General features: G+C 44.4%; 2 protein-coding genes and 1 long non-coding RNA gene across 4 annotated transcripts in view; 2 read left to right on the forward strand and 1 right to left on the reverse strand.

The window, feature by feature from the left end:
- si:ch211-137a8.4 (uncharacterized transmembrane protein DDB_G0289901) overlaps positions 1-1,535 on the forward strand; it is a 29,777-nt gene extending 28,242 nt beyond the window's left edge. For both annotated transcript variants that reach the window (XM_034604877.1, XM_034604878.1), the window contains exon 4: positions 405-1,535. In XM_034604877.1, coding sequence (XP_034460768.1) covers positions 405-427 — 23 coding nt within the window. In that variant the 3' untranslated portion in view covers positions 428-1,535. The remainder of the gene's footprint in view (positions 1-404) is intronic.
- A 3,524-nt stretch (positions 1,536-5,059) lies between these two features.
- The window catches only part of zgc:162698 (uncharacterized protein LOC560165 homolog), a 12,250-nt gene continuing 7,309 nt past the window's right edge, over positions 5,060-10,000 (reverse strand). The window contains 8 exon segments of the mRNA XM_034604887.1: positions 5,060-5,875; positions 7,864-7,894; positions 8,276-8,328; positions 8,474-8,535; positions 9,066-9,139; positions 9,216-9,319; positions 9,693-9,751; positions 9,836-9,944. Of these exon segments, the coding sequence (XP_034460778.1) occupies positions 5,834-5,875; positions 7,864-7,894; positions 8,276-8,328; positions 8,474-8,535; positions 9,066-9,139; positions 9,216-9,319; positions 9,693-9,751; positions 9,836-9,944 (534 nt within the window). The 3' untranslated portion in view covers positions 5,060-5,833.
- Positions 5,983-6,645, forward strand: LOC117773177. The gene is made up of 2 exons (XR_004615871.1): positions 5,983-6,026; positions 6,100-6,645. It is a non-coding gene; the product is annotated as an uncharacterized LOC117773177 (long non-coding RNA).

The raw sequence follows: 10,000 nt of genomic DNA on the forward strand, positions 1-10,000 counted from the left end.
TTAACTAGTCCTCTCTCGCTCTGGCTCCGTGTCTCCGGGCGGAAGCTAAACACAGACGGATTCCGTGCAGACGAACAGCTGACGTTTTATTTATTTTAGGGGAAAATCTCCTCTGAGCACAAAGAGACCGGATCAAAAGGGGAAATGGTGACAGACAGTTTCCTGTTGGTCACGTGACCGTGGTCCTCCACAACGTGACGACACTGTTCTCATAGTGTCCATCACCGAGCTGTTGTTGTGTTGTTGTTGTTGTTTTCTTTGTGTAAGTAACTAACATCAGAGACAGTGACATCTGTATTAAACCACTAAACACACACATGTATGATTGTTTTATTATTATTATTATTATTATTATTATCATTATTTTAATACTTTGTTCAATCTCTTCTGTTATCATTTACCAGACAAAAAGGCGGGAAACGTGTGAGGCCACACAAAGAGGATTAAAACGGCCCGGGATTCGCTGAGCAAGGAGCTCTGAGCCCCGCCCCCTCCCACCCTCACAGACACCCCCCCTCCTCCTCCATCCCTCCTCCCTCCTCCCGAATAACGGAGTGATCACGTGTTACCATGGTGAGCGAGAGAGAGACTGAGACGCGATTCACGTAGACGAGAAGTGAGAAATAAATAATTACTCAGAAAGCAATAATTCAAACCCCCCCCCCCCCCCTTCATCCACACATTCCTTCACCCCCCCCCCCCCCTCGCCACCCCGCCTCCGTCCGACACATGCACACGTACAGACACACATGCACATCCAGTGTTTTTATTTTTTGTTCTTTCTTTTGCTTGTCTGTAAGATTTTATATTGTCTACGAGAGAAAAGAAAAACGCAGAAATGTTAAAAAAAATGAAAATCGAGACATTCCAACCCCCTCCCCCCTCCCGCCCCCCCGACCCTCCCCCTCCTCCTCCCTCGTCGAACTTCACCTCCGCTCTCCGTCTCTACCGACTCCTGATTGGTGGATTGAAAGAACAAAAACAAAAAAAAAAGACAAAAAAAGACTGTTAGTTTTATATTGACGGCCATTTTGGTTTGTAGTCTACCCCTCGCCCACCCCCCCCCCCCCCCCCCCCCCCCCCTTCCTTCCTCCCCCGTCCATCCCAGTAGATATTTGACAGTACAGCAGGACCATGTCGCTACAGTATATAAACTGCCCTGAGGACTGCCACCCCCCCAACCAACACTGCAACGTCTTCAGCTCTGTGTGTTCAATGTTTTTAGACTGTTATATTGTGTACATGAATTAAAAAACAAAGGAAAACCATCATCCAATACTCAAGTCAAAATGATTTTTCTTTTCCTGTTCGGTTTGGATTCTCTTTTACTTTCTTGTTTTGTTTTTTAAAAAACACATCTTCTCACTGTTTTCCGCAGTCTGATGATTTGCTGTAATTAAAACATAATAATAATAATGATAATAATAATAATATTGATGATGTTTTGTTGGTCCAAGTTTTCACATGTCCGCTAGCAAATTGTCAAGAAAAAAAAATAGTACAATAAAGACTAAAATCTAACAACTAAACTGCAATGTCATTGTGGGGGTTTCTATTTTTATCTGGATGACTGAAGTGTTGCGTGCAGACGGACGAGCGGAGGAGGGGGGGGCGGAGGGTGCAGGGCGGGGCGGGGCCTCACGCTGGAACGCCATTGGGCGCTCATTAATCTGTGTATCGATAATCTCATCCTTTTACGTAATGGGTGGAATAATATGAGATTTATTTGTATTAAGTGGATCTGTATGTATTATCCTGCAGCTGCTTCCTGTGGCGGGGACGTCCATATGCCAGCCGCCGCCGCCGCCGCCGCCGCCGCCGCACCACATTTAGATTTCACACATAAACTCAGAGAATATGACCTCTGACCTCAGATCAACGGGTTGAAAATACATCCTCTTAGTTTCAGTAAAGAAAATATCGAAATGGATAATTTGAAGCTGAGGAGAAAAAAAGGTGTGAATGTTGTTCTCCGCACGTCCAGAAGTCTGTGGACGACCCGGCAGAACTTTGTGTGACACTGATACAACTCACGTTTTCTAATATATTTGTAGTATTTGTAAAGAAACAGTTCCCTCATTTCAGAGGGAACCAGCTACAGCTACTTAAAATGATAATGAATAAGTTAAACCGCAGCAGATGAAACACACGTGAAGGAGCCGAACGTGAGACAGAGTATCAGGACTCAGAAAAACAGATCTGAGAAAAAGACTAAGAATTATGTTGTTGTATCAAAAGAATAAAGTCATAATTGAGAAGCAGCTTAAAATAAAGTTCACAAGATGCTCCACGTTCCTCATCTTCACTCAGGAGACAGATCTTCTGATAATCACCTGTAACACCACACGTGGACTTTATTCTAGATGTATCAGAACTTGTTTATTCTTCAGTATTATTCCTGACCCTAACGCTCTGTTATGTTTACTGGTGTTTGTGTCTGTTTGTGTTTGTGAGGTTTGACCACAAACACCTTCTGGTGTCGGCAGCAGCTGACACACGTCTGTCCGTCTGTAACGTGTGCGGTGACGATAATTCCCTACTGTCAGTTGAAATCGGCAGCATACTGTCTTTCTGTCAGGCCAAATCTCTGGGATTATGTTATTACAGCCGTAATGCCAGTGTACAGTAACTGCGCACACACACACACACACACACACACACACACACACAGTCATGTAAAGGTAATGGACACAGATGGGTAATCATGTCAGCTCTGACAATAAATGGCAGTAAAACAGCCGTAGATGGAGAAAGTGGGGATGAAGAAAGCGTCTGATAACTGGTCTTCACCCTCGTCCTCCTCTGGGCTGCAGCTCAGGTCACAGACGTGGAAAGAGGAGGAACAGATGGATACACGTCCGGATTATAACGTAAAGACACCAGCTGCTAAAGATGGAGGCCACACCTCCACGTGCTGCTGAGCGGCGTCCGTCGTCACGGTCAGATTCAATATCTGCTTCATAAAGTTCTGACGGGAACATTTCACCATCAGCTGCATCGGATCAAATCAAACATCTGGATTCAGAGTCGAGTTAAAGGACAGAGGAAGTTTGGATGGAGACCGAGAAGAGACTGAACTCTGGTGACCAGGTTAACTAGTGACCAGGTTAACTGGAGATCAGGTTAACTGGAGATCAGGTTAACTGGAGATCAGGTTAACTGGAGTTCAGGTTAACTGGAGATCAGGTTAACTAGTGACCAGGTTAACTGGAGATCAGGTTAACTGGAGATCAGGTTAACTGGAGATCAGGTTAACTGGAGTTCAGGTTAACTGGAGATCAGGTTAACTAGTGACCAGGTTAACTGGAGATCAGGTTAACTAGTGACCAGGTTAACTGGAGATCAGGTTAACTGGTGACCAGGTTAACTGGAGACCAGGTTAACTGGAGATCAGGTTAACTAGGGACCAGGTTAACTGGAGATCAGGTTAACTGGAGTTCAGGTTAACTGGAGATCAGGTTAACTGGTGACCAGGTTAACTGGAGATCAGGTTAACTGGTGACCAGGTTAACTGGTGACCAGGTTAACTGGAGACCAGGTTAACTGGAGATCAGGTTAACTGGAGTTCAGGTTAACTGGTGACCAGGTTAACTGGAGATCAGGTTAACTAGTGACCAGGTTAACTGGAGATCAGGTTAACTGGAGATCAGGTTAACTAGGGACCAGGTTAACTGGAGATCAGGTTAACTGGAGTTCAGGTTAACTAGTGACCAGGTTAACTGGAGATCAGGTTAACTAGGGACCAGGTTAACTGGTGACCAGGTTAACTGGAGATCAGGTTAACTGGAGTTCAGGTTAACTAGTGACCAGGTTAACTGGAGTTCAGGTTAACTAGTGACCAGGTTAACTAGTGACCAGGTTAACTGGAGATCAGGTTAACTGGTGATTTTCTACGATCTGTGTTCCAGATGTCGGTCACAGTGTCGTCCACATGACTCTGGAATTTTAGAACCGCTAAAGTTTGGAAACTGTGCTGGTCTCATTTTAGTTTGAAATCTCTGAGGCTGCGTTTTATTCTGGACGAAGAGAAACTGAGACGTTTGGAAATGATGACGTCGACGCTCACAGCCGTTTGCTGATTGGTTCTTTTCAGTCATGAAGTAGCCTTCACTGATTCGTCAGGCTCCTGTCACATGACCTCCTGTCACATGACCTCCTTCAGGAGGAGAGCAGCCTCAGTGTAGAGCAACATGGAGAATCACCTACAGTGTTACTGAGCGTGTTGTCTTTGCTAACAGCTGTTAGCCTCGGACCAGCTCTTTCTCAACAAACTGGCACGAGCTTCCCCAGTGAACACGAGGGGTCATGTGACGTGGAGCCAAAACGCTCGTGTGAACAGAGGTCGTTTTAGTTGTATCGGTTGTAGCCAGAGAATCTGCAGATATTCAGGATGAAAGATCCTCAGATTGGGATCAGACGAATCCGAAACTGCAACAGAAAAAAAGTCTGAATGTTTTACGGCCTCCGAGTTCCCTGATGGCGGCGGCGAGCTGCTGCTGCTGCTGCAGACCTCCCCCTGCGGCTGAACTGGATGATGTATGGAGCGTTTAGGCCATTCAGACAAGTCACTGTCAACACACACACACACGGCTGGCTGCTCACTGGGCAGCTCAGTCAAAGGAGATAATGTTTGCTGTTAAAGAAAACGCAACACACATGAGGTGTGTGTGTGTGTGTGTGTAAATACCTTAAAGTGTCATGTTTGTGCACGATCGATCAAATACAAAGTTGCTCAAAGAAAGAAACTGGGTGACGTCACTTTTCTAACGAACTTGTGCTGATGATCGGCTGATTCACGCTCAGGATGAAGCCTTGTGTCCTCACTGGTCTTCTTAAAGCCAACAGGACGAAACAAAGCAGTGCCACCAGAAATCAAAGAGGGGGGGGGGGGGGGGGGGGGGGGCAGTGTCGCCTGTAGTTCAAGTAGACGACCACAGGACACACGTACGTCCTCCGATGGACGTGTTGCTTCACCACGACAACGGAAAAGAACGCTCGTCATCATCAACCAGGACGTAAAGTGTCACGAAGGGAAATTCACCTAAAAATAAAACCAGTGTTTCATTGAAGTTTGATTTTAATAAGCCAGACGGAGCAAACATGATGATTTGTTTGTGACCTAAATTCATTCACACACACAAAAATAACAATTAAATGATTTGCAAAAAAAAAAAAAAAAAAAAAATATCAGTTTATGAAGAGAAATCGTCTGAATGTGAAACATTTTTATTTAATGGCTGAAGCTGCAGCGGAAAACAACACGGATCCAAAACCGATGGCAAAAAAAAAAAATCTGTTTTCATAAGTTCATTCACATTTTCAGCTTTTACACGTTGAACGAATGAAACTCAACAGTTTTTAACTTCAAAAGCAAAACCACTGTCAGTAAACACAGGAAATGTCGAATTACGCAAGATTTGAAAAACACATCTCGGCGAGTAAACTGTGAGAAGGCAAAAGAAACAGTAACGGGAAATCTGTTTATATATATATATATATATCTCTGACACATTTGATGTTATATATATATATATATATATATACACATAGAGAGAGATAATTACAAACAGGCGATAAAAAGAAAGAATAAAAAGTGTCCGTGTCGCTGTGATCGATTCGACTCCCAGTGTTCGTACAACCAGGGCTTACAAAGCTCATACATCCGGGCATCGAACCACGACCCGCCGCCGTCTGCGTAACAACTCGTCCTTCTCCGCGTTCCCTCTCTCGTCCACCAGGTCGTCCTCCTTCACTCCACCTCCAACAGCGATAGTCATCGGTTTTATTTCTCCGTCTGTTGAACAGACTCTTCAACTCTACTTCCTCTTCCTCTTCACTCCATCTTGGACATCTCGAACTTGGTCGTCATGATTTCCTGCAACAGAGAACAAACATTTCATTTACTTCCTGGTCGCAGATATAGACCGAAAATAAAGATGGACGACGCATTTCCTCCAGAAATGAAGCTTATGAATCTCGGATACGAACGCTGCCATCTTGTGGTGATCACGTCACTTGCAGTCAGAGTCTGTGCAGTAGCGATTGCGGTATCAAGACCCCGCCCATACGTGCATTCAACCAATCGTGAGTCAGCCTCAGCTGTCAATCATGACGTTTCAGCCCGTTTATCAAATAACTAATTAAAACTAAACATCAGTGTGATAAGAACGAGCTAATATGACAGAAAGCATCGTTTGGTCCATGTTTCATCTGCTAACACGGAGGAGGTGGGGGGGGGGGGGGGTTATGTTCTATACTGCCGCCAGCCACCAGGGGGCGACAACGCTGATTGGGCTTCACTTTAGGGATCAGTCGCGTCGTCCATCTTTGTTCAGTCTGTTGTTGCTTGTGAATGAGGTCACGTTTTCACTGGCGTCATCAGAGTTTAACTCCCTCGTTAATCAGGAAGGAGATGACATCATTGTCTTAACGTGGATAATATGCAGGTTGGGTTCAGATCTCTCTTTGATATCCCTCTTAAATAACCAGGGTGCATTACATAATCTGCCATAAGGACATGAATGGAGGGAGTTAAAGTAATTATTTCCCCTTAATTTCCTCCTGTAATGAGGGATTATATTGTTCCTGTTCCCTCCCACGTCAAACAGGCTCCAGTTTACGACATAACTCACTGATGTGATGGAGGAGAAGGATTTCAAAGCCTTAATTTAACATGATTATTACACATAACTGACATGTAACAAGAGACATTTTATTCTGAAACAGACTCGTTTCCCTCCTTCTTTCCTTCGTCTGTCCCCTTTCCTTCTCTCCTCGTTTCCTTCCTCACAACACAAAGAGCATGAAGGACGTTCCCGTGTCCGTCCTTAATATTTTCTATGGGTTTTAATATCTGTCAGTTTGCACACGCCAGCTTACATAAGACGTTGAGTTTACATAAGAGGCACTTTGTTGATTGTTGGGTCAAGGATCCGCTCGGAGATCCGAGGTATTTCAGAAACGATCGGAACGTCGCGTCGACAGAGGAGACGACGGAACGAGAGACGGAAATTAAACAAAGATCGATGTTTCCACAGGATTCACAAGAATCAGATCAGTGATTTCTCATAGTAGAACGGCTGCAGCAACACACACACACGCAACACACACACACACACACACGGAGCATCACATTGTTCTGCTCAGAAGAGGATAAACAACTGTGTGACGTAACCGTGGCAACTGATGCTGTCTGCTGATAGTTTGCTGCCCCCTGCTGTTCACAGGTAGGATGTGAGTGTGTGTGTTTCCTGCAGACACACACTCACTCACACAAACACACAGTAAATGTTCCCTGATGATATGTTCTACTTTTTGTTGTATAATCTGTTTTTATCTTTTGTTATTAAAGATTATTCTTTTCTTCTTCACATGTTTTTGATTGAATTCACATCTTGTAGTTTTGAGGAAGATGCACATGAACCAGACATTTAACTGCAAACTGTGAAAACTACGTGTCTCTGTCTCTGTCCAAGTGTTTGTCTGCACATGTCAATCACACAGAGACACACATGATTAACGCTTCATCCATACGACGTCGTTCTGTCAAACGATGTCTGTCCACACAAGCTCCACGTCAGTTTTAATCCTCGTCCATTCTAACACGCCTGAGAACACACATCACATGACCACTCACGTGCGCTGGGCATGTGTGTGAAGGTGTAAACAGGAAGTATGACTATTATTTACAGGAGGAATTTTGAATTTAATGTCACAACAGCGTCGGTAACGTTTGGGATCGATTCTCCATGTTGTCTTCTACACTGGCAGCAAAACGTAGTCCTGTGTATGAAGCCTAGGACGCAGTGATTTGAGCTTTCAGAGCCACCGTACAGTTTAATATAGAGCAGATAAAACACTGACCTCATCAGAGTCCAGCAGGGGGGGCAGGGCTCTGTGGAGAGACGACACAGCGTCACACGTCAACAGTCACAGAAACACTTTCTTCTATCATCGCATCGTAAAAGCCTCCGATACTGTTGAAGACGTTGTGTCTTGGAGGATGTGAACCCACGTCTGAAGTCTTTAGGTAAATTAGTTTCACTGACGTGTAGCGTTTGAAAGAATTCAGTTTGGAGGTCTGGCTCTGGTGCTGTGTTAGATTTAACCTGAGCCAGTTAATACAACAGTGACATCACTTCATGCAGCTGTTAAAATACTTTATACAAGTTGTTATTGTGTGAATGAGCTGATATCAGATCAGTCTCAGTGTCTTCAGACATGGTCCAGATATCAGAATCAGGATCAGGAAGAGAAGAAGATGATGAGGACTTACACGTCTGCCATCGATGACGGGATGTTCTCCTCCACCCACTTCAGATCCTCATCCTGCAAAACAACACCGTCAGCTTCAGATCAGGGGTTTTCTCTTAAGGAATCATAACAATAATCCTAATAATGAGGATTTAGAGGTCTAACATCATTACAGCAGATAGCGTCGCTTGTTCCTCTGAAGCTTCTCGTCGTCACTCACCACTTTGCTTGCTTTGGCTGAACCGTTGGTCTCGTTCTTCGTGCCCCTCATCTTCATCCCCTCTGTAAACAAACAGCATCACATGTTTTTATTTCACTGCAACAGGAGCACACACTGAAAACGGTTCCGCCTCATAAGAGAGATAAACTTTTTCTATAAGTTCTACTCCTCAGTCGACAGAGCACATCACTGAACCCTCTGGAAACAGCTCGCAGGAGATTGTTGCTGTCATGATTATGTTTAAATGTATCTAAAATAAAAACCATAACATTTACAAGAATCATTCTTTTTGTTCTGGAGCTTTGCCCTTTGACCTCATCACGTCGCACGCCCCTGACGACAGGTCGTTTCATCACGTGCAGTGAAAACCTGTTGATAACGTGTGATGGTACCAGAGGAAACTAATGAAGGGACCAGCGATTGTTTCTTTTTTAATCAAATCGATAATTCATCAACGGTTTTAATCTGAACAACTAATTTCCAAACTAACTGACCAACAGGAAGGAAGGAAGGAAGGAGGGAGGGAGAGAAACGAAAGAAGTAAGGAAGTAAGGAAGGAGAAGAGGAGACATGGGGAGAGAGAGTTTCTGACCGAAAGCTTCGTTCATCATCGGCTCCATCTCCTCTTCCTCACTCTCTTCATCCACCAGAGGACTGAAGGCGTATCTGTGACACAAACCAGTTTACTGCACACTGTCAAAGTAACACACAGACAAACACACACACACACACACACACTTACCTCTGGTTATTGGCTGACGGTCGCCATAGGAACATTATGACCAATAGGATGATGGAAAACAAGAAGCGCCAGAACGCGTCATCTATCCACAGCTCCCTCCAGTCCTACACACACACACACACACACACACACACACACACACACACTGTAGTTGTTATATATTCTTTTACAGGAAGATAAAGATTCTAAAAAGAGTTTGAGGGGAAATAAAATCATGACAGAACAATTGAGAAATTCAAGAGGCTAAAAACACGTTTTTGTGAACTGTGACCTTTGACCTTTGACGACCATTTCCCATCAGTTCATGTGTGAGTCTAAGTTGTGTTTGTTTCAGATTTGAATCTTCAGATATCGTGTTCACAAGAATGTGACGGACAAGGTGAAAACATTTTACCTCCAGCCACTAGGTGTCGCCAGCGCAGAGACATAACGATTTAAAAGAAGAAGAACGAGCAGCCGGCTCGGAATCGTACTCACGGACAAACACTTGGGCATCCTGAAGGTCTTTGTCGTCCAGATGAGGAAAATGACCGAAGCTGTAAAACACACAAACACGTCTGAGTTTTAAAGACCTGCAACAACTTTATCACAACAACTGAGTTGCCCGGTGGTTCTCTGACCTATGACGGCGAAGATGAGCGTGTTGGTGAAGTGTCGGTAGAGCGAGAGCTTCACCACGTTCCTCCGCAGCTTCAGCAGCTTCATGGTCTGAGCCAGACTCACGAAGATGTGACGACACAGTCAAGGAACTCAAATCATTTCACTTCTTCTAAACCCTGAGCCTC

This window comes from Hippoglossus hippoglossus, chromosome 13 (genome assembly GCF_009819705.1).
Source record: "Hippoglossus hippoglossus isolate fHipHip1 chromosome 13, fHipHip1.pri, whole genome shotgun sequence".
Taxonomy (NCBI): Eukaryota; Metazoa; Chordata; class Actinopteri; order Pleuronectiformes; family Pleuronectidae; genus Hippoglossus; species Hippoglossus hippoglossus.